Source organism: Microtus ochrogaster, chromosome 10, assembly GCF_000317375.1.
Source record: "Microtus ochrogaster isolate Prairie Vole_2 chromosome 10, MicOch1.0, whole genome shotgun sequence".
Classification (NCBI taxonomy): Eukaryota; Metazoa; Chordata; class Mammalia; order Rodentia; family Cricetidae; genus Microtus; species Microtus ochrogaster.
The window spans coordinates 58,912,831-58,937,469 of NC_022016.1; the positions used below are offsets into that span (position 1 = coordinate 58,912,831).

The 24,639-nt window shown below is 52.2% G+C and overlaps 1 protein-coding gene across 1 annotated transcript in view; it reads right to left on the reverse strand.

Moving 5' to 3' along the window:
* Window positions 1-24,639, reverse strand: part of Grik3 (glutamate ionotropic receptor kainate type subunit 3) — a 224,765-nt gene that overhangs the window by 39,995 nt on the left and 160,131 nt on the right. The window contains exons 6-10 of the mRNA XM_005353258.2: window positions 19,149-19,321; window positions 18,443-18,586; window positions 14,375-14,482; window positions 11,315-11,428; window positions 3,151-3,354 (exon numbers count right to left, since the gene is read on the reverse strand). Of these exons, the coding sequence (XP_005353315.1) occupies window positions 3,151-3,354; window positions 11,315-11,428; window positions 14,375-14,482; window positions 18,443-18,586; window positions 19,149-19,321 (743 nt within the window). The remainder of the gene's footprint in view (window positions 1-3,150; window positions 3,355-11,314; window positions 11,429-14,374; window positions 14,483-18,442; window positions 18,587-19,148; window positions 19,322-24,639) is intronic.

Consider the following 24,639-nt stretch of genomic DNA (forward strand, 5'->3'; position numbering starts at 1 on the left):
ACACATTAGAGGGAGGGACGAGGGGGCTGCACTGGGCACAGTTAGCACTGAGTAGGACGCCTCTTGCATAGGAACGCTCACTGAACATGAACCAAGACTGAGGCTCTGTTATCATCTGCAGCAGTGGGGGAGGGGAAGGGAAGCCAGACAGGTTGCGTCAGTTGAAATGCTCAGCCTGAATCTGAATCTATTTCCATTGGGCCCTAGAGTTGCCAGGACTCATGGCAGGACTGAAGGTAGGGAGGTGAGCAGAGACACCCGGGAAGGGGTGAGAGCGAGCAGGCAGCGGTGATGGAGAGGGGTCAGGAGAGATTGGGACTGAAGAATGTTTGTGGCTGTGTTGTTAAAGGCAAGGCAACTTGGGGAAGGTGAGTGTGTCTGCTGGAGGGGTTTTCTCTCCTAGGTGCCCACCACCCATAGTATTAGCTCCTTGAACAGCCATGTGGCATGGACCAGAGGCTAGCTGAGTGTCAGGGAAGGACGTTTTAAGTTCTTTTGGTTGGAGGGTCTGCTCAGTACCTCCAAATAGACCTCAGGGGGCAGATACTTCCAGAGGTGGGAATCCATCATCTTTACGCCTCCATTCGGATCCCTAATAAGGAAGTAATAATATTGCCGAGTCTTTACCACGCTCTCTATGAGCTAGTGAGAAGACTAATTATCTGACGACACTAATAAATGGTTATGATGTTATTAAAAATGGCACCAAGCTAGGATTAACAGGCTCATCAATTGTAGAGAATCGGGTTTAACAAGGTCTCCCGCATGTCCCATCCAGGCTGGCCTTGATGGGTACCAGGCCTCCAAAGCACTGCCCAGCAGCACAGAGGCTATGGATGAGGTTCCCTGTGGTTCCCCAGCAGAGGGGCACCGAGGGGCTGCTTGCTGCTGGCCCTCCTCATCATGTCCCGCTAGGAAGTCAGCTCTTCAAAGTTTGTGGTGGCAGGACTGACTATCCCTCCCCTCCTACATGTGGGCTTGGCCATCCGTCTCACAGGAGCTCCATCCTCCCCATTCCCATTCCGTCTGCAAATGCCAGGCTCCAAAGTCCAACTTACAAGGCTTGGGAGAGCGGGTAGGAGGAGGCGCATCCGGTCCTGCTGGCTCATTTCCATAATAATTACAGTTATTACTAATAACAGTGACAACACAGCTCCCCATTTACATGGAAGCCTGTAGCTCAGAAACCCCTTCCCATCCGTTGTCTCTTTGTAGCCTCGCAGTAGGCAGGGGAAAGTGGAGACAGTTATCATCTTTCTCACTGTGGAGGCAGGAAACTGGAGCTTGGGGACACAAAACGAGTCCTGAACAACTCCCTCCTCAGTCTCCACGGAACAACTGGGAGGATAAAAATAAAAGCAATGACATCACGGCCTGATGCTCCGCCAACTACACCAAGCACACCTGCTAACGGAGTCCTCAGAGCACCCCTGGGAGGCAAGTTCCGTGCGTGTCACCCCCCTTTACAGGTGAGGGGACAGACACATTTAGACTGTCCAGGGACACCCAGCTATCGAGTGGCAGCATCAGTACAGGCTCTTCAACGTTGCCCCCTCTCACCAGGCATCCATACAGGCCATGTTTGCAGGCCGGGGCATAGGTCCACCGCGTCATACTCTCCCTGACTCTTAGGGTTCAACTTTCATCCCCACCGCTTGACTCTGAGGTCTCCACACAGCACCTCTCTAACATCCGGGGTGGTGGGGCAGGACATCTGTCAAAGGCTGGTACAGCTGCCTCCACCTGGAGACGCACAGCAGTGACTGGGATTATGGGGCCTTGAAGACTGTGTCAGCCATGAATGTGCTTCCGCCCTGGCTCTGGGCCAGCGTGGTCTCTCTAGGGAGATCAAAGCCCAGGGCCACTTAGGCACATAGCCTTTAAAGACTCCCCGGCTTTGAATCCAGCCCACCACTTGATATCTGAGACCTGGTTCCAATCTTTCTGCTGTTTCTGCCTCAGTCTCTGTAACTGCCTCAGTGGGCTATTCTAAGGACAGGAGGGAGCAGGCCTAGGCCATCCAGGGCAGACCTGGTCCTCACCACTTTTAACTGCACGCAGCGTTTCTGTACTGCTGAGGACGCTGAGACGGAAGATGGGGGGATATTTCATCTGTGCCCTGTGAGCCTGGCAAACAGTACCTGGTTCCCATACCTTCTTTAGAGGCTTTGGTAGTTGCTAACTACTCCTGTAGTGAAAAGGACGATACAGAGCTGGTGTGTGTGTGTGTGTGTGTGTGTGTCTGTGTGTGTACTGAAGAACTTCCTAGGTCATACATATGCTAAAACTAAAAGCTGGCTTTTGACCCTCAGACCTGCTGGTCTGAGCCTGGACTTCAAGAGGGAGGGTGTGTTTGCTGTTTGCATCACACAGGTACCCGTGGCTCTGCATCACTGTCCCAGTACTCCCGGTGGTGATGGGAGATGGGTGACCTTCACATTTCACCCAGAAGGAAGCTGCTCAGAAGCTGGGTGACTTGTGTCTGCGCCCATAGCTAAGGGCCCCAATTCCTCTCTTGGCCTACAAATTCTTGTCTTTTTCCTTATTTTCTACAAACCCAGGCTCCTCCCATGGGCTTCTCTCCCTTCACCCTGCATGCATGGCTCCTTACTCTCCAGGTTTTCCCTGTCCCAGGCAGGGTGCAAGGTTCTTGGTGTTGCCCAGTGATGTCTTACCCACCCCTTCATTTCAAACCAAAGCCCACTTCTTGAGCCATCTGCCTCACCAATGAACCCACAGTGACTAGGAGTGACAGATCTGTTTTCATGTCCCTGAGCTGGAGAGTATGTTTGTTCAGGCTCCTCAATCCCAGGGCTGAGACATCTTTCAAGAACCAAAAGGCCGAGAAGATGCAAGAGTTCTCTCCATAGCAACCTCACCAAAGATGCCTCAGGAAGACCCAGCATCAGAGGAGCCGATCTGTGCATGTAGTGGGGATGTTTGGAGGTGGACAGCCTAGGCCAGGCAGGTCCAGCAGAGCTGGGCACACTTCTTGTGGATCTTGATCAGTCCGCAAGAATACAACCTTCACCTCCATCTCCCTAGTCCTTAGGCCCTCACTGGCTGGGATGCCCAGAGGTTCAAATGGCACGTCACTAGAACGTCCCACCCTGTCCTTATCCCAGCCTCCACGCCCAAGCCCTGGCTTACGTGGTCAATGAGCTCCTTGACCATGCCGTTCCACTGGCCCTTGTCGTCCTGCGCCCCGTACTTGCCGTCTTCCACCAGCCGGATCTCGTAGGAGAAGCCCAGGATATGCGCCAGCTCCTTCAGCAAGTCGATGCAGTAGCCCTCAAACCGGTCATTGCCATAAAGGGTCCTATCGGACTTGCGGAACATGACAAAGGGCTCCTCCTGTGTGGACAGAAGGGAGACAGGATGCTAGGCTAAGTGGTTGGGGTGGGCATAGGTGCTGTAGCTCAGGCTGACCTTGACATCTCTAAGTCACTAAGGATGACCTAGAACCTCTGATCTTCCTGCCTCCACCTCCCAGATGCTGAAATTACAGCTATGTACCTCAGCTCTGGCCTAGGCTCTTGTACATCACACATACACACTCACATGCACACACATATTCACTAGGTACATTTGTGTGTGGGGGGTACATGTACATATGTGTGCAATTACATGTGAAGGCCAGAGGTCAAACTTGGGTGTTGTTGTTCAGTATCATTCATGTTTTTTATTGCTTCCATCTTAATAATAATAAAACTAACATGCATTAAATGTAGAAAATAGCTTTAAATATTTCTCCCTGGCCAGATAGGGTGATTTGTGCCTTTAATCTTAGCACTCTGGAGACAGAGACAGGAGGATCTCTGTGAGTTTGAAGCCAGCTTAGTCTACACAGAGTTCCAGGCCTGGAAGGATGACAACAGTGAGGCCCTATATAAAAAAAGAAAAATCCCTTTGAAAAGAAAATTACATGTATGCACATAATCTGAATTAACCACTTGAAGTTCACTTTGCTTCAGTGGGGTGGAATGGCTATCACAGACCATCATACACCTGGTTTCGTGACAGGGTCTCTCAATGGCCTGGAGCCCACTGAGTAAGCCAGACTGGCTAGCCGCAGAGCCCCAGAGATCCTCCTGTCTCTGCCTCCCTAGGATTTCAAGCACAAGCCACCACATTGGCGTTTTCTGCGCTCCTAGGGCTAACACTCGGGCCTCCTGCTGGCCCCACAAAGTACTTTGCCGACAGCTGCAGGCTCCAGAGTTTTCTTTTGCCGAAAACACTGCTTGAACCAGGGAGAGGGCAAATCTATTTTCTGTAATCCAGCTGGGTGTCTTGCGATGGCACCTGTAGGGACAGTCCCAGCACAAGAGGACAGGGCTGGTGCTGACCGACTTAGGTGCCAGTGACCCCAGAGCTATGAAGTGGCGGGGCAGGAGCTACCTGATTCCATAGCTGGGTTTCTGCTGGGCTGTATCCCAGGCCAGCACCAGCCTGACCTTAGAATCTCTGAGGAATGCACTGGACCCACTGAAGCAGGAGCTGTGGGCGAGCCCTTTATCTACTATGGTGCCTTCCTGACCTGTTCCAGACCAGACACTCCTCCCAACACTGTTCTGTTCCCAAGGTCCCCTCAGCACCCCAAGTCAGGACCTGGCAGTGAGCCAACACTGACTGTGGTAACAGCGTATTACAGCAAGAGGCTGTGCCTCTCCCAGGGGTCAGTTGGTCCCCAGGAAGGCAGTTTGTGGGTGCAGGCATGCCTGTCCTGTGTCAGGATGGGAAGCCAGTGGAAGTCAGAGAGTAAGGCTTAGCATTGTCTGACTCTTGAGACGCACAGCCCTGGGCTACACCACAAATGTAAAACTATGGGGAGAGGCAGGAAGCCCATAGGGAGGACTGAACTGACAGCATCCAGTCAGAGATGCTCAGATGTGGCAAGATCCAGATGCCCCAGAACCCAGGAAAACATACGAGTCCATGATTCTGTGGGCCTTAAGCACCCACCTCCACCCACAACTCCCTGTGGAGCCAAATCCCCGCCCCATCTGCAAACTCCACATTTGTTGAATTACTACTGTGTACCAGGCATCACTTTCGATGCGCGCCTATCTATTTTGTTTAAGTCTTACTAGCATGCAAAATAGATGGTCAAATTCCCATTTGATACATGAAGAAAAAGACTCAGAGAAGGTAACTACATAACCCAAAGCCACACAGCATTTGACAATAAATAGTCCAGAGGAGTTCAATTTCTGATAGACACAGACAATCAGCACCCTCCTTCACCCAGCTCCTTTCCTGTCTGTCCCCTAGGCTCAGACCCTCCTGACTTCACCTGCTCCTGCAGGTCCTGAACTCAGGCTGAGAGCTGCTATAACCTTCACCTGCTTGGGTCTCTTGGACCTCAGTCCTGACCCATCCTTTTCCCTGGCCTGCTAGCCACCTTCCCCCACACCCACCGTCTAAATGCCTCTACTCCTCCCTGAGAGCCATTCACTGATAGAACACATGCTCCCAATAACACAAGGACTTACTTAGAGGGGTGTTTCATTGTTTTCCCCACTGGAAGGGCACTTTTCTTGACCCCCTGACTCCCGGGGAAAGAGTGGGAAGAGGAAGCCTCTGGTGACCATTGTTGGGTCCATCAGTGCCTAATCCAGGCTCCTGCTGTGGCAGGTGGGCTGTTGCTCTGCCCTGGTCTCTCCCATTGTGCCACCCCACCTTATGACATGGGTCTACCCAAGCTTTCAGGAGTCCTTCAGGGACTTCTGAGAAAGAGGCAGAGAGTGTCTGCATCTCTCAAGGGTTCCTGACTGTCTGGGAACTCTGAGGACAATGTTTTCCCGTCAAATCACACGGGAACGTGGACCTTTGGGTTAGTCCTTCCCTAGACCTCAGGGCCTCTGATGCTACCTGCAGGTAGGAGCCAGGCAAGCAGCTCAGCAAGGGAAGGGAAGCCCATGGGGGCCTAGGTCAGGCTGAATGGAGGTTAAGGGAACATTAAACTTTCCCCAGGTAATACTGCCCCGGCACCCTGGGCACGGGGCTTGGGTGGGCTGTCAATCCACTGACCCCTTTGATGGATGCTCTTGTGCCGTAGCCAAGCTGCACCACTGACCCTGGTGGCCCTGACCTTATTTAGTTTAGGGAAAGAATTAGAGGGAAGGGATCATCCTTCTCACGGAAATTGCCCAGACAGGGAGAGATGCCCACTCCCTGATGTAAAAAGGAGATTTCGATAGACCTATCCTAACAGGAGTAGGGGAAAGATGAACCCACCAGGGAGAAGCCCTCAGTGCCTGGCAAGTGTCAGCTGCCAGTATTACTATATTGTTCTTATTATTACTATTTATACACACTCCTTCTTCCTGTGTGCAAACTGGCCTGTTACGTCAGTGACCTTTCCCGCGTAGAGACCACACCCAATGTCACCAAACGGTAATGATGGTAACGATCGTGGCAACCAGGGGAAGTGGAGGGAATCTTTTGGGAAAAGCCCCTAAGACTGCTTCCTTCATGACCCGCCCCCTCCACGCCTCTTCTTGGCCTTCGCCTCTAAAATTAGCACTTCATTTGTGAAGCCACCACAGCCCCAGAATCTATACATCTCCATCTAAATACGCTGCCTTCGGAGCAGCTGCAAAATGCCATTAATTTCGGGAAGTGCTTTGCGGATGGCATACATATTTAACAGCTGAAGCCCAGGGCATTAAAATGGTGCTCGCCTTAGTAATGCGTCTCCAGCCCAGCAACATTTCCTAGGGGGTAATTCTCAACTCCGAGACTACTTATTCATGGACTATTTCACAATTTATTACTGGAAATGTCCAGACAGCCAGTTCACCGGCTCCCTCAGCTGCTAATCGATTGCTCAGTGAAGGTGCCCTCAATTTCATAACTTCACGCTCTCCTATTGCTCCGGGAGAAGAGCCGTGGGACCAGGGGTAATATTTCTCCTCAACAAGTTACTGAAAACAGGGGTCCAGAAAAATAACCTTTCCTCACTTTCTGTCACAAGGTTCTCCATCTGGGCTCGCTACCAATCACTTAGCAATAGAAAAACCAGACCTAGAGCTAAGCTTCTGCCAGACACAGGGCCAGAAGGTTGAAAGAGGAGGTGGGGAGCGGGCAATCCCCAGAAGAGAAGGGTTCAGAGATTAGCCACCCCATAGCTGGGCCCTGGAGTGCCCTGACTTAGGCTATGTCTCCTCAAGTCCATGTACCTGTGCACATGTATGCAGACTGGTAAAATGGCCCACATATTTCTGTATGCTGCCCGTCTGACCCTGCTTAGACACACAGACCAAGAACCTAGACCTGAGGCCTTGGCTGTTGCAGCACTGAACAAGACAGGGCATTCAGAGTCACATGTCTCTAGTGGGTGGATCCAGAATGGCCCCTGACCCACGTTCTGGCCTTGGCTTTCCCCTTCTGCTACTAGGTTCTGGGGGTCAGCTTGCTTAGCAGCTGCATTGATGTGGGTCACAGTGTGCACGCTGTAGCGGTGTGTATCCAGAGGCCATTTGTGACACATCCCAAGAATTCACATCCGCCCACACGCACCCCGATTTCCAGTCACATCCACAGCGGAAAGACCTGGAACCTTCAAAAGCAGGGCCCCAGGAGCACATGGCGTGAGCTTTCTTGGTGTGAGCGGAGGTTTGGGTACATGAATTTTTCATGAGACTGTGAACAGCAGAGCCAGAAGAGAGGTTGGGCCTGCACGGAGGGTGGTGGGGTAGGCTTCCAGCTTTAGAATGGGGATCTGCCCAGTACTCTGAGCGGCCAGAGGGCGCAGTCAGGCTCCTGTCCATTGATCTGTTCAGGGAAGGCACCTGGATTACCTAACCCCAGAGGTTTAGCATAGTGAGAGTGGAAGATGGGATTGGTGAACTCACACAGGCTGCTGTGGTCTAGCACATCCCAGGAAGAGAGCCGCCCTTCTCATCAGGGTTCTCACCTCCAGGCCCTGGTTCCCTGGGGCAGAACAGTTTGATGTTCCGATCCTGTACCTGCCTATCACTCAAATGTGGTTGCCTTGACAACGCCAAGGCAAGCCTGTGCTCTCAGCAGGAGGTGCAGGCCCTGTGCACAGGCAAACCAAACAAGGTGCTGAGTTTTCAGTCAGGACAGCTCAGCCAGCGCCGGGCTGAGTCACTCCCTATGACTTGTGTAGCTGTCCCAGGGATAGGTGATTAGCCTGATCCTAGGGTCAGGAGCTCAGACTGTGCCCAAGGGAGGGGAGGACATAGGAGCCAACCTGGAATGTTATGTCTCTCTGAGAGGCCAGAGCTCTGGGAAGGTCCTGGGTGGAGGTGACAAGATTATATAATCTTAAAAGTATATAGCAGAGTATGGGGCAGTGGGGGATGGGAGGGAGGCCCAGGAGAGCTCACTGGGCTTGAAAAATGTTCCAGGGAGGACTGGAAGTTTGTAACACTTGTGCCCCAATGCCAGGAATCGCCACTCCGGCTGTGCTCGGTCTTTGTTGAAGTTCAGGGCTCTGACAGCGGCCATACATAGTTAGTGTGTGACCAACCTGAGCTCACTGGGTCCCGGATCCACAGCAATCCATTACAATAACTGTTCTCACCCCACCATGAGTTTATCGACATCCACCCTCTCAACTCCAGGAAGTAGGTGGTGATCGCTCCCATGTATTCCTTATCAGACAGGCCACAGGTATCAAGCAGGAAAGTCATGTCTCAGGCCCACACATTACATCAACAGAGGCCAGGATGCAACCTCAAAGTCTGTGCTCTTAGCTACTGCTCATCCCGTTCCTACGGGTGCCAAAGAGCAGTTGGGCCATTTCTACCCAGCTGATATGAAGCTGAGGGGCAGCAGGACAGATGGAGCTGTGTCCGGGCTATAAGCCAAGACTTAAGAGGGACTTATCTTGCCCCACATCCTCCTGGGGTTCCTGGGAGCCAGCCAGTTCTGGGGGTGGGACCTTTGGTGATACAGTGAGCCCAGCAGGTTGGGGTCCAGCGCCACTATGGTGAAGATTGACAGGTCAATGGTTTGTTTGCCTGATTCAGTTCTTAAAAAAAAAACAAAAAACAAACCTGTGCCTTTGTAGAATATGCTCTTTTGGAAGTTGGGGTATGGGTGGGGAGTGGGCAGTGGGCGGCTGTCCTGGAACTCATATGTAGAACAAGATGGCCTTGAACCAGATGCACCTGCCTCTGCCTCCTGAGTGCGTGTACCACCAAGTCCCAGCCAGTTCCACACCCTTGAACAGGGCAGCTGCCATTTCAGTGAGATGTGACCCAGTGGCCTTTCAAGGAGGCTGTGTTTTGCATCCTGTTGGGGAGTCCTCTGTGCGCGCTCCCCGTTTGGAGTCTTGTTTCGTGGCTGCACCCCCTCGGCTCCTGTAATCATCTCTCCTCTGCCTCTCTTAAATCATATTTCTCTCACCTCGTTTTAATCTCGCCTTGCAAAAAGTGTTTTATTTATATCTCACATTTCATGCAATTCTGCTTTTAATCTTTTACCACCTTTTTATTATTTTATTTTTACCCTTTTATATTTTAGCGCTGCCACACTCTCATCCCTTTGCTTTTGGACGTTTTTTTTTTTTTCTTGAGCATTTTTTACCTTGTCTAGCCAGCATTGTGAATTATTTAATTTTTCGCCTTTCTTAATATCTTCCCTTTTTATCTCTCCCCTTACCTTCATTATCCCCCCTCAACCTTTCTACTTAGCTCTCCTTTTGCTGCCCTTTATCTTCCTATTTTTATCCGCATCCATATTCCTTTAATTGCTCATCAGTCTCCCGGAACCTGGGTGCTTTTTGTTTATTTTTATCATTTATCTTTTCCATTCGCTTTGCTTCTGTTCCTGTTGCTTACAGCTTTGACCTACGGCTTTAGTACTTTTCTCCTTAATAAAAAGTGGATCCCTAAAGACTAGAAGGGAATGTGATTATTTGGAAGACACCCGGGGTTTTCATTAGCACCCATCTCCCACCCCCCACCCCAGCCAAAGGTGGGATGCCACCTTCCTGGCTCTATTCCTGTGGCTCTATCAGCAACCTGTCCACAAGACCCATTCAATCTCTATGGGCTTTAAGGGGATCTCTTAGGACTATGACCCTGGGGGCTGGAGCTGAGACCCATTGGCTAACATTCCCCTCAACATATACAGTGCTCCAGTGTCCTCGAGATTCCTGGAAGAATGGGGGATATTTTGTAATTGCTTCCCTAACTCTTTCATGGTGCCCACCAACCACCCAGCTACCGAATACATGCTTGGTAGACACCATGACACTAGAGGGGAGGCTGGTCTGGTTTGACCTGGCTGAACCGCCTCAGTGGGGGATGTCGGGGAAGCCACCTCCAGCCAAGCACCACGGAAAGCTCCCAGTATGTGGGTCCAGGCCTCACCCATGGAAGGCTCCCCTAATCCTAACGGGCCCACTTTGCTTTCGTGTAGAGGAACAAGCCCAGGTATCCAGGTACGGGTCTTACAGATTCGGTTACTATATTCTAAAAGGTTGACTTGGGCCAGAATTGTTCTCAAAGGCGGCAGTTTCTGCTTGGTTGTGGTGAGGATCCCTGCTCCTAGGGTAGCCCTGCGGTAAGTGGGGAACTGTCCCTAAGAGCAGTGACTCTGTGACATGGTGAGGGTCTGCTCTGAGCCTCTGTTTGTCTTTGCAGCCTCCCAGGGGGCAGTCGCACATGAAGAATGGGCACAGCACCAGTCAGTAAGGGGAGGGCGGTAGCTGCCAGCTGCAAAGTGCAGGGAGCCTGGGAGAGTCCATGAGCTACTTTCTGGTTGAAGTGGATCCAGAGAGCAAGGGCAGGAGAAAAACGGAAGGCGTGGAGAAGACACATCGCTAAACTGCCTCAGCTGGGGAGGCAGGTAGGAGCTATCCACATCTAAAAGATGAGACCCCCCGACTCATCACAAACAGGGGATGGGATGTGGTTCTCTTCAAGGGGAGAAGTCACAGCCTCCAGCTCTTGGGATCTATAAACCTTGTGCAGTGCGGGTGTGTACAGGCTCCTGTCCTAGCACCTGCCGCAGCTGGAGGATCTTAAAGGAAGGTACTTGGCCTTGGGACTTGGAGTGGGAGAGTCGTGTTGAGCAGTCGCTCTTTCGTGGTTCTACTAACAAAGTGGGGACTCTGCTGTGCCGGTGGGTGAGACAGCAAGCACAGGTTTCTCTTGGGGGATGGGGAGAGCTCCTGGGTTCCAACCTCCCTCTCAAGCTTTCTGAACCTTCCTAGAAGTTTCTACTTTCTTGTGACCCACTTTGCCACTGTCTCCTGGGAGCCTCCTAAGGGGTACCCAAGATGTGACAGGTGGGGGATGGAGGGGTCTCTTAGGTCAGCAGGGCCTGAGGTTCTTACCAGCACAGTGGTGACAATGAGCGACCTGTTGGTCAGAGAGTCGGTGACATTAGGACCTCGGCCTTTGGCAACCTCAGTGATGTTGAGACCGTCAGCTGGACTCCACACCCCAACCTGGATGGACAGACAGACAAAAGGCAGGTGCTGAGTCTTTTTCTCCACGTCAACAAAGCCATCTGCTTCCAGTCATTGCAGCCAACACTGCTATCACCGCAACTGTGTGTTCTGAGTGAACGATTCTGATGACAACCCTGCTGCCCTCCCTCGTCTAAGGAGACTTCAAGGTGTGAATTTTTTCCTCCTCCTCTTGCTGACAAAGTCTCAGCTGAGGGAGAAATGCAGAGGAGCTGCAGGGAGCTGGGAGGATGCTGCAGAAAATACCCAGCAGGGATAAAAGGGCCAGGGGTCCCGGGCTAGGCTGAGCCACCTCCTGACAAGACACTGGGCACACAGCTGCTACTCAGTGGGTCTGTTCCAGGGGAGACACCTTCAAAGCCCAGCTCACCCTGGAATGAAGGTGACGCTCCCATTGGGATGAGGGGGAAGTGCTCCACATGTGTGGACCAAGGGGAAGGAAGAACTGTGGGTGAACAGGCAGCAGGCCAGCCTTGGAAGCTGTTTGGGGTGACGATGTAAGTCCTATGAACTACACTAAGGTTGGAGGCACTTGTCTTTGTGGTCTCTTCTCTAAAATACACCCAGCCACCATGGGAAACACCTTACAGCATCCTCACAATATCAAGTCAGAGGCTAAAGTCAAGGAAGGAGAAGCAGGGTTTAAATGTCCTCCCAGAGTGAAGAGAAGGCTCGGCAGATAAAGGCACTTGCTGCTAAGCCGGATGACCTGAGTTCGATCCCTAGGACCCATGGGAGAAGAAGGGAGCTGACTCCTGCAAGTTGTCTTCTGGTCCTCACAGGTGCATAGTGGCGTGATTTCATACATGCACACACAATGAATAAATAAATGCAATACATTTTTTATAAGTCATTCTAAAGCCCCGGGCCTCTTGCAGGTGCATTCTGAGCAAACTGCCCAGCTGGGCCTCATCTTGGCTCCTCTCTCAGGGAAGGCATCAGCACGCCCCACTCTGTCCTTGGCCCAGTTGGGGGTACTCAGAAAGCCTAATCAATTAAACAGAGAGGCCAAGAGCAAACATCCCACTCAGAGAGCTGTGCACAACAGATAGCGGGAAGATACGTAATTATGCTTGGGTAATTCTGCCTTAATCCTCCCAAAGCCACCGGCTGGAGCTAGCTGGATCAGCTCTGACCTAGCTTAGCAAACAGAACGGGGCAATGAGAGGCTGTGGCTGCGGCAGGGGTTCAGCGTGCGTGGACTGCTGGGGCCACAAGGAGACTTGACAGGCAGAAGGGACTGGAGAGGCTCTTCTCTAAAGTGGGCCAGGTTCAGCGCGGAGATGTTGAGCAGAGGGTTGGGTGCCGAGCAAGAGGGCTAGGGGCAGGAGGCACTCGACAAACATCTGTCCAGAGGCGGGTGAGCAGCAGGGAGCTTTAGGCCGGCAAACTCTTTGAAGCCCCAATAGATGCCAGGCGTAACGGGAATGAAAGGATGGGAGTAAAGAGGCTGTCTGCTCACAGGCCCAGGTGGCTATGACCGGGAGCCTCTGGTGGGCACCCTGCAGGCTAACCTCCATCCAGGGATAATAGAGTTTTTCTTGAGTATTAGCTACGGTCAATTTGTAGCAGCTGCCTGGAGGGCTGTTGGGAGATAGATGCTGTTAGGGTGGGCTCAGATGAAAGAGTGCTCCGGTGATCAATTACTGATGCCTGCCACAGGCACAGGAGCGGAAAGCGATGGCACATGTGCCATCTATCTACTACCCCTAGAACCTGATGCTGTCCCTAGAGCTGAGTGGCTGAGGAAGCCAAGTTAGGACAAGCCACCTGTGAGCGCCATGTCAGCTGTGCCGCTGCCCACGAGGGAGACTGTTCTCTAGCACTGGGGACCTTAAACAAAGACTGATGGGAACTTGTGGAGTATACCTGGGGCTGGAACAGTGGCTCTTGGGTGATCTCAGGATCTCAGGAACAGAGGCCTCAGACCCCGACCTTGGGAATTAATGCCACACACGGCATGAAGTAGCTGTGGATGGACAGTTAGGATTCCTGGCTACCCCTCCCTGAACATTGAGTGGGAGGATTCAGGAAAGAATCAGGGAGCCGTGGAGGTGTGTATGTTCTACTTGAGGCCATGTTGAACCAGGTCCATGCCTGGGGGCACTCTTACAGCCAGGGCACCCGGGATGGGGGGGGGGTCACACTCAGAAGTTTTGGAGGACGGGAACATGAGTTAACTGTAGGGCATTTCAGGGAGCAGAAGAGACTGTGCTGGGCGGGGAGGCCAGCTAAAGAAACTCTCAGTGTCTAAAAGGCCTCAATGAAGGGCTGCAGCGTACTGACTTGGAATTGGGGAGCCATCGGCAGGGCAGACCTGGGATGGCTTCAGTAGAACATGTCTATGTTGGCCAGATGAAAGGCCCCAAGTCCAGACAGGATTGCTTTCTTGTACCAAACGCTGGAATCAGTGGTCTGAGAAGCTGGAATCAGTGGAAGGGGAGCAGATCCCAAAGATCCTAACATCTCTTTGAGGTAAGGATTTTCTCAGCTTCCCAGACAAGCAATCTCACCATATCTGCCTAGCTGCCTCCAGGAACTGTGAGCTTACTACCCCAAGCCAGGCTATCTGTGGAGGCTAGAAGCTTTAACTTAAGAACATATTTGTCCTTATTGTTGACGCAACCCTGTAGGTTCTTAGAGACAGTCAGCTTGTGCTGTAAGTCTTTGATTGTGTTTCCCTGACAGGCCTAGCTCATAGAGTCATGGCACAGGTGTCTGTTCTATCTAGGGCACTGAACTCGGTACACTCAAGTGTAACAGGCCCTTCGGGTCTTCTCTAGCCCCCAGCCCTGCAGAGGCCATGCTGGCTTGGTTGAATCTCAAGGGGATGCCTGCAGTGGATCCACTGTTCTGCTAGGAGTTGGTGGGAGGCACTCCCAACATCCCTGGTCCTCTGCTGAGCCTCCTCCAGCGCCTACACACCTTCTCCAGGCCATCCTCCTTCAGGCTGATGATGTCCAGATCAAAATCAGTCCGCAAGCCACTGGTTTTGTTGAAAACAATCCGTCCAGTTAATCCTTCCCATTGAGCCTGCGGAGGGGAGAGGGCAGAGCGGCAATTCCTCGGGCTCATAAATCATCATTCGGTACAACTGTACAATGCTTCATTTTAATTACTCCTTGCACTGATACTGTTCCCCCAAGACCATGATTAATTAATAATCACCTCCATCATTGCTCGGGCTGTGGTGCGAGCCAGCGATTTCCATAAATTCTATTACGCTCTTTAGCCAGCTCTACATCTGCACCTTCTCGTGTACAACATCGATCTCGGATGCGCTCAAATGAGCCCCCGCCTCGAAGCCCTGGGAAGGGGGAGCCCGTGTCAGATCCCCAGAGAGGGCCAGGGAGGCAGGTGAGCGGAGCTGGAGCACGTAAGACCCACCAAGAGATAGGAATGCCCACAGGCCCAGCAGGCTCTGTTTACAAAGTCCCTCAACCTGCTGCCACAGATTCACCCCACAGCTGAGAACTCTGGGTTCAACTCCACTACCTGTGACCTAGAACACTCTCTGCCTTAGTTTCCTTGGCTATAGAATGGAATTAGTTGTGGTATCCATCTTTTCAAAATATGAGTGTGAAATAAGCCAGGGAAAGCAGAGAGGAGAGCGTGGCCTAATGCAGGCCTGGATAAATGGAAACTTCTGCCATTCTGTTGTCATGAACACAAAGAGAGGCACGTGTAACTTATTGCAGACTATCTTCTAGGCCAGGGTGGGCCAGTCTGACCACAGCCTGTATTTGAACCCACAGCTATTCCCACCTGTCTATGGGGAGTCCTATGGACCCATCTGTCTGCCTTCCCAGCAGTGGAATTACAGATCTCCACTGTTCCAGATTTATAGGTGGGTGCTGGGGACTTCAGCTTTGATTCTCATACTTAAGTAGCCAGCCCTTCATGAGTGGAGTCACGGCCCTAGCCAGAGAGATGACGCCATAAGACACGACCCCATAGTTGGTGTCACTCAACTTCCCCGGCAGCCTTGAGAGTTGGCCCAGTGAGGATCATGATTCCCATGTTACAGATGGGCAAACAGGCCTGAAGGGAGAAGGTATTGGGAGCCCCAAAGCTTGGACTACACAATAGGCAGAGCCAAGTTAGACCCCTGGTCCCAGGGCCTCACCACTTGGTTTGGACCCCTTGGGGTTCTCCTTGGGGCTGATGTTGGTGGATATTTTACAGTTAGATTTCTGCATCTGGGAGATGAGGACCCACCCTCTGTCCTGGGGTCCTGGGAAATAGGAGGGAAACAGCCAGTGGGGGATCCTCTGTCAGAGGAGTGAGTGGAGGGGAGGAATTAGGTATCCAGGAGAGGTGTGCACAGCAGGAGGTCTGAGTTCTGGTAATCTGGCCGAGTGCTGGTTGGGTTCCTGTTCAGCCTCTATTCTGAGTTGGGCTCCTAGCCTCTCTCTGGAATGGACATCGGCACCCACCAAATGACCACTTCTCAAGTTTCCAGGCCCAGAATCTTAGCTTTGGATCCCACCTAAAGACTTAGAAAGTCTCCCCGTTCTTGGGCAGCTCAGAGTCCCTATAGACTTATACAAATAATGGCAGATGATAGCTGGGTTAGAGGTAGGAGGATTGTGAACTGGTGGTGAGGTTCTGTCTCAAGCCCTTCTCTGCACACCCCCAAAAGAGCAGATGGACAAAAGGTGTCCTAACTCAGAAGCAACATCCTGGAGCCCCAGAAGGTCACAGAACAAAAGAGGCTCAATCTATCTAACAACCCACTGATGTGCAGGTCCTTAAAGAGGTGGGTGAAGTGCCCAGTACCAGGCCTGTGTGTATGATCATGTATGATCATGACAAGTGTTACGGGTTATCACACTTCCTTTGTGGGTTCTGGAGCCTCAGGGTCTCCTGGAAATGTAGCTGGTCCTCAAAGGAGGAAGAGAAGAACTTTGGCCACAGCCAGGTTCAGTGAGGGAGCGTAGAGCAGAGAGTTACAGTCCCACCCTTAGGGAGCCCACTGAACTTCCACTGTGACCCTGCAAAGTGGGCTCATCATTGTCTCTGTTTCCCAGATGAGAATACTAGATTCAAAGATGAACCGAGGCACCAAGGAGATAGTTCAGTTAGTAAAATGCCTGATACGGAAGCATGAGGTATTGAGTCGGATCCTTAATGCCCACATAAAAATGCCAGGTGTGCTTGCAGGCATCAGGAACCCAGCCCTGGGTGTGGGTGGGGTGGAGGTGAGTGGATCTCAGGGCTCACTGGTCAACTAGCCCACCTAAACAGTGAATGCCAGGTTCAGTGAGAGCCAGGCTCAAAAAACCAACCAAGGTAGAGAGTTATAGTGGAAGATACCTGACATCTACCTCTGGTCTCCATATGATTTTACACACACACACACACACACACACACACACACACACACACACACACACGAAAGCCTGGGAAGCTGGGAGCCAAGGGGACAGAGATTAAAAACCACATCAGAGAAGGTGAACTGCTCTGTTTATGACTTCACAGGGAGGCTGGGCTTCCCTCAGGCTGGCTCTCCCATCCCTCTGGCTTCCATCTCTCTGTGGCAGCCCACACCCTCTGGCTATCTGCTGGCCCCCAGGGAAATCTCAGCAGGTGTCTCCAGCAGCCTTGCTCAGACAGAAGAGGCCTTCCTCCCTGTCAGTGCCAGAGGAATTAAATGCCAGCAGGTGCGGCCTGTCTGTGGGCGGGTGGGCAGGGGCAGGGCAGGGAGCCATGGGCAGCTCCTCCCCGTGACATTTCCCTGCCCACCCGCCCCCTCTAGCAGCCGCTCAGGCCTCGCTAAATGAAAGATGCTTCACACGCTCTGAACTCCGGCCTGGTATTTTCCAGCTCCTCTCTGAAATGCCAAGTCTTTAAAATGATTTACTGTCACGCAGTCAGACAGGGAGATGGGCAACTTGGAAGTGGACAAAGGGAAGACTGGGCTCTGCAGGGTACCTGGGTTCTGGAAGTGGCCAGCTACAGACCATGAGCATTTCCTGGCTACTCTTGGCTGTCCCCCAGGGCCCTATGGAGAACAGAAGGAGTGTCCGTCCCAGCCTGGGGAGGAGAGCTCCAGGAGGGGAATGGGACTTCTCTTTCTAGGCTGGGCAGTGGGGAATCTGCTCCCCTTTGGCATTCATGGCTGAGCCTTGTGCTTTCCAAGGGGCAAGGGATGAAAGGGTGGGGTCCCTAAAGCAGTGTGGGCTGCAGACCCTCTGACTGGAACCCATTATCCGAAAGGAACTTAGAGTGACTACAGATGACGGTGACTGAAAAATCAGGGCTGTGACACCTGCTATCTCAGGGGAGGGCACAGCTCTGAGATCAACCCTGGGCCCACGGCTGTCAGGAGATGAAAGAACTCCAAGAAATTAGCTTGCTTCTTTCTGTTCTAGTCTCTGAACACATACATACACTCACATGCATGCATGCACATGTGCATGCACACACATGCATACGCACATACAGAGAGAGAGAGAGAGAGAGAGAGAGAGAATCTGAACCTTCCTAGAGGGCTCCACCTGAGCCCCTTGGTGTTGGTCATGGTCCACTCACCCACTCACTTTAGCCCAGGATAGCCCTGCCTAGAGCTCATCCTTTTAGCCTTGTCTTGCTAGGAACCGAGACGAGATGCTGGTCAGACCCTGTGTGTTACTGTCTTCCCAACAATCGTGAACTGAGGATCGGAGAGGTGGTCATCCCACCAAGCCACTCAGCCAGCTGCAATGCACTGGCATCCAAGGCCCGGATTGAGTGTATCTGTCTATAAATGGGAGCCACAGACCCTGCATCCAGAGTGACAGCAGCAAGGACACTGTTGAGAAAGGATCCTTTGCTCTCCCAGGCTTCCCAGTCCCCTGTGAGACTGGGGAAACTGAGGCTCGGAAATGTGAAGCGACCTGCTGGAGTCTGTGTTTAACAAAAACCACTTCGCTCTGACTGCCACACCTGGGCACTCCAGCTCTCTGCTCCTCCCCAGCCACAGGGGGCATGCCGGGAGAGCATCGGACTCACCTCCTTGATGAAGTTCATGAAGCGGCCGCCGAAGCGCCAGGCCTTGTGCCGGTGGCACTGCAGGGAGTTCACGGTCATCTGCGGAGCTCGCTGGTAGCACACCGACACGATGTGGACAGCATCGTAGAGCAGGGCCGCATCGGTCTGCAGAGGGCACAGGCCTGCCTGAGGGCTGAGGCTGCTGCACCTCGGCTCCTGCCCCACCTGCCCCTCTCCCACTACAGGCTCACAGTGTCCTGGGAGGGGGCAGGTCCGCAGGCCCAGAGGGAGCCCTGTCCTTTTACCTCAGTGGTCCTATGAGTCTATGGCGACCCCAGCGCCATACTCTTTTCTGCAGCTCAGGCTCTCTCTAGACCCTCTGCCCAACCTGTTACCTAATTCCACCCACTTCCTACTCCTTTGTCTCCTCAGTCCCACACCTGCCAGTCACACCCTAAGTCCCCATAGTCTTTAGCTCTTTTCTATGTAATCCACTGGCTCCATCAGAGGTGGCCCTTGGGGTGGGATGGTTGTCCCCGGGGCTCTAACTGATATATGGTAGATCTTACAAAAAGACGTGTTGCATAGGGAGATGGAAGGAAGGAGGGAAGGAAAAAAGGAAAGCAGGAAGAGAAAGGAGGGAGGGAGGGAGGGAGGGAGAGAGAAAGGAAGGGAGGGAGGAAGAGAGAAGAGCCCCTGGGTCCATTCACCCGTCTGCCCACTCTACCATCATGACTCCATCCAGCAGGCCAGATTCTGCCCGGGGAGCCGCCTGGAGCCGCTCCATGGACCACTTCTCCACAATGGCTGAGACATGGGGGTTGTCGACGTTGAGGATGCGGAACCCCGTCAGGTTCACCCCCGAGTAGCGGTAAGGTTCCAGGTCTAGAGCATAGAGATGAGAGAGAGAGAGAGAGAGAGAGAGAGAGAGAGAGAGAGAGAGAGCGCGCACCTGATGAGGTTAAGGGCTGGCCCCATCCCCCTCCCTCACCCTCTGGACCTGGGCACCCCTGGGCCTGAGCTGTGGCTCCCCATAGAGCCCTCTGAATGGAAGTTGGCTGGAGTACCCACTGAGTGACTGAGCATAGTCCACCCCTTGGATGTCCTGATACTGACCCTTACATGCTGACTATGGGAGTCGTCACCCTGTTTCTTCATCTACAAAATGGGGGTCACTTTATAGGACCCAGAAGAACCCTCCCACTTTGGGAGGATGAAGGGTGCTGGGTCTGGGCATCTTCAAGTAACACTGAAGGAGGCAGAAAGACCAGAGTATTTTTTTCCCTTTCACGGAGGGGTCCAAATGGGGACCAAAGAAATCCACTACCTTCTTCCCTGACTCTTGGGGAAGTCCCAGGCAGGGCCTTTTCACGCTGCCTCCTAGGATAGTCGTCTAGAGGACTCTCCATGGTCAGGTCCCATGCAGCCTGGTAGATGGGCAGGCCTTGGCTGACAGCCCAGGAGAACAGGATATTAAAGCCCAACCAGCCCTGGCCTCTTTTGCAACCCCAGCACAGGCCAATGGGTTGGTGAGGCAAGGAGCCAAGAGGTAAGGCAGTGGAAATAGCCAGCTGCCCTTTAGCAGAGAAGATAGCGTATGGAGGGGGTAGTTAGCCTTCGCAGGAGCCGAGCCGAGCACCGCAGGTTCAAAATGCCTCCAAACTCAAGGAGACACAAGAGAAACATTATGTGCTTTCAATACAGGGAATGGCTGCTTCCGGATCACTGGGGGCTTCTTAACTCCGCTGGGTCGGGAACTGCTGTTAATGCCCAAACTTCTGCTTAACATGAGATTTGTGTCCAGCGCAAAAGGTCATCCCTACGGCTGAGGTTTTATTGCCTTGCAGATTAATCTAGTTTGTATGGAACCCGGCTGTTCCACTCTATGCCCCTTCCCCCTTAAGGCCCTGCTACTCGCCCCATCCCTCAAATACCCAGCTTCACCACAGGACTGTTCCCTCCAGACTTAGAAATGCGTTCAGATCTACACTTCAGACTGCTGTTTTGATTTTCAAAAATAAACAACGTGGACAACGTTTGGCTGGCTGCAAGCCAGGACTGGGGAAACCGAGTCCTTTTTCTGTACCTTCCCACTTATCTTCACTGAGCCGCCTTCTATCTTGAACCTGAAGCCCACCCCCACCTCCACCCCTACCCTAGTGCCAACCTTAGATAATAAAAGGGGCACAGGCTGGAGCCCATAGAGTAGATCTCGTGCAGTGCTTGGGCATCCTGTGGGCTCTGAGACGCTCCTTCTTGGTGCTAAACTCCTGCCCTTCCTGCATTCCCAGGTGGACCCTTTCTGGAAGGCTCTGTGTGCAGTCATGTCCCCTTCGCAGAGAAGAGGAGGGCTTGGAGTCCAGGCAAGAAAGTCTCATCTTAACATGCCCAAAAAAATACGGCCAGCCTTCTAAGGCTGTGCATCTATGAATTCAACCAACTCTGTGTGTGTGTGTGTGTGTGTGTGTGTGTAATTTATTTTAATTGCCCATCTATACTGAACACGAAGACTTTCTTTCTCCCCACAACTCCCTAACAAAATCATGCAGTACACAGCATTTACATCCCACCGGGTACTGTAAGCTATCTGGAGTTAACTTAAGGGAGATAAGAGCCTGTATTAGTAATACGTAAATACAATGCAATTGTATACAAGAGGCTTGAGTATTGTGCTGGCTAGTTTGATGTCAACTTGACACAAGCTAGAATTATCTGAGAAGAAAGAACCACAATTGAGAAAATGCCTCCCTAAGACTGGCCGTAGGTAACGCTATGGGGCATTGTCAGGATTAACGACTGATGTGGGAGGACCCAGCTCACAGCAAGTGGGGCCGCCCTTTGGCAGGTAGTCCGGGGGTGTATAACAAAGCAGGCGGAGCACATCGTGAGAACAAGCCAGTAAGTAGCACTCCGAGGTTCCCGCCCTGTTTGAGTCCTTGCCATGACTTCTTTCCTCGTTGGGCTGGATGTGGAAGGGTAAGTTTCTCCCCAAGTCGCTTTTGGCCAGGGTGTTTCACGGCAGCAACAGAAACCCTGACTAGGATGGGCACCTATGGAAGTTACTATCCAAGGAGGTCCTGAAGCCATCCCCCGTGAATGCTATGACCATCACGGAACAACTCACTCTGTGGTCCCTCTTCCAGGTCAGTGTTTACGATGGGGAGGACGCTGGGTAAGAGCACTAGGCTGAAGGGAAGGGAGTTCACACTAAAGTGGCCAGAGAGTGTCTGAATGGTACTGACCTCAGGGGGGAGTGGCTATGGGGACCATCACACCGGTTTAGCTTCCACAGCAACTTCCTTTCTCATTTTATAGGTGAGGAAAGAGCCCTGAGTTGGGGGGGGGGGTGACTTGCAGAAAAGGCAATTAAGTCACAATGTCTCTGCCCTTAGCAACACTTCCAGAGGTTACATGGGAGAGGAAGGCTTGCTTCTAAAGGCCAAGTTCCTGGTCCCATGTCCAATAAGTCACATGGATACTATGATGAAGCCTAAAGGTTCTCTCCGGAGGCCAGCACCATGTTCCTGGACTTCCCAGTTCACAGAACTGTGAGCTAGAAAAAGTCTTGTTGTTTGTGGCTCACACAGACTATGGCATTCTGTCACATACCCACTCAGCAAGAACAAAAGAAAAAGTACGAACTCCTTAGCATAGATCAGAAACTACCCCTGTATCCTGTTTTCCTATACCCATCCCCAGTTTTCACTCCATGAAGACTGAACTACCTCTGCCTTGTCCTACCTACCCTAGCTTCTCGTCCTAAGTCAGACATGTTGTAGATACCCCAGTCACCGGACACACGGAGCTCACAGTGGCTGTAAGCTGCTCTCTTAGACTCACACAAGCATCACCGTTCCTAGAAGCCTCCCCTGATTGTTTCTTTACATACGCACAAGGTCTATCAGAGATCCAGCTCTGATGCTGGGATTTTCAGGTGTTTACCCTCGCAGGCAGCAACAGTTGTGATCTGGCTCTATGGGCATTTTGATTCCCGTTGTGGGAAGAACCATCAGCCTGGCTAGTAACTTCCTGGGTGTTTAAATATTTACCTCCCCTTCGGAGGAAGCTCTCTGTGAGGAGGTAAGTGGGTGTAGCTTGGTGAATTGACTGGGAAGGAAGATGAGCTCCAATGGATATTTGCTTCAAGATCCAGGTCTTAGAGATCTTTCCAGAAAGGTCTGGAGAGCTAGGCAGATTTTGCCTTGCAGTAGTGTATGCAAGTTTGGGGCCGGAGCAGAGCTGCCGGGACCCAACCAGGATGGCTGCCATCTTCACCCTTCTTGACATAGGGCTCAGCCTCTGTCTAAGATGTGGCAGATGCTAACACAGTAGCCTTCCCAGGGCATCTGACTCAGTTTACCCACCCCTGGGCCCCGAAGCCGACCGAATTCAGTGTGAAGGATGGTGTTTCTGCGTTGGTAGGGAGGCTTGTGTGCTACTGAAGCTGCCTTCTCCAGTCCCTAGCAGCAGCGTCTGATCTGACAAGACAGACACAGCTGGGGAGGGCTTGCTAGTTGCTTTTTTTTTTTCTTTCTATAGCAGTGACAAAATCGAGGGAAGAAAGGTTTATTTCAACTCATGGTTTCAGACAGCTCCATCCCATCGCAGTCAGGGGGAATGGACGGAAAAGCAGTCGACGTCACAGAGGTGGGAGTGTCTTTCAACAACTGTTCACACCATGGTACACCCGAAAGCAGAAAGAAAGGCTAGAACCAGGGGTTGGGTATGACCGTGAAGACCTGTTTCTAGCAGCTAACCCCGCCTCCTAGAAAATAGCAAGGCAGGAGCTGAGCTGGTCAGGGATGTTCTAAATTGAAATCATAGCAGGTTCTCCTGGGCGGCAAGGCTGCCATTCACACCATTCTCTGGTCTGGGCTTTCCTGCAAAGCCTCCGAGGGCTAGCGATGCTGAGTACCCCCATCCCTATGACAAGAGGGCAGTGACAGTGAGGAGCTGGTGAAGAGGCCTCTTTTTCCAGCTCCTGTTACTGTTTTTTTGTTCAAACTGCCCTGGGCCAAGACCCTAAGTGCTCAACACGGTGAACTGTGGGCAACTTTGCAGCTTGGCAAAAAGTTGCATTTCCGATGCCAAATGTTGACACACTGAATTCAGTGTCGACTGGGGACCTTTTAGAAACATTCAGCATAACATAATAGACTAATTCATTAGCACCCCATGGGTCTGAATGGGAAGAAGCCGATGCTCGGAAAACATGGCCTAAAGGAACGACAGATGAAAATATCTTTCCCATGATGTAACTGTTATTGCCGGGAAGTGGCATTAATTGTGATTGCTTATCTATTAATTTATTATAATTCTCTCTCTCTCTCTTTTTTTTTCCACCTCCAGGCTCTTACCTACACATACCATGCACCAGGGGCTCAGCTGGGGCTGATTAGCACAGGGTTATCTGGAAATGGCTCGAAGCTGGCTGACACCGATAATGGCAGCTGGGGTAATTAAAACGTCTTCTGCATGGGAGAAGCGACTTTGGAGACATTTTTTGAGAGGAAGAGTTGATGATATGCCTATCCGAAGACAAATGCCAAATGCCATTCCCCTTCCCAACACAGCCACCACTGACCAATAGGCATGAAAGGGAGAGTCACGAGGTAGAGCACTGAGCCAACAGGCCTGGAAGGAAGCTCCTGAAGCTGGCAACAGGCTGTGGCCAGGGACGAGGACTGAGGGAGGTACAGGGGATGCTCTGACAGGTGGGGGCCACTGGGATTGACCTGGAGGACACCCGACACACATTCCACCAGGAAGCTATTTGCATCACGGAGGTCACATCTTCCTGGAAGAGTCTCCTATGCCTCCGAAAGGAGCAGAAGGAAGAGCAGCACCCGGAGCAGCCACGGGCAAGAGCGGGAGTGGGAGCCAGTATCACTGATGCGGTGGGACTCTGGGCAAGTCATGCCATCTCTCTTGGTGTGGAGCAGAAAGTACACTTCCCCTTGTGGCCTCAAAGGGAAAATCAGAGGATGCAGGCAAATGACAAAAGTGGGGGCGCTGCTGGGATTTGTGAAGGCTCTGTTTACCCCATTAGTGTCAGTCATCATGCTGGCCCATTATGACCAGGCATCATGAAAAGTCTATCTGCTGGAGAAGGCTGCGGACACTGCGGTGACAGTTGTCGCAGAGGGTTTGGCAGCTGGAAAGCTGGTGCTGGAGGAACGCCCGCCGTCTGCTTGTTGCCGAATCCCCTTTCTGAGCCT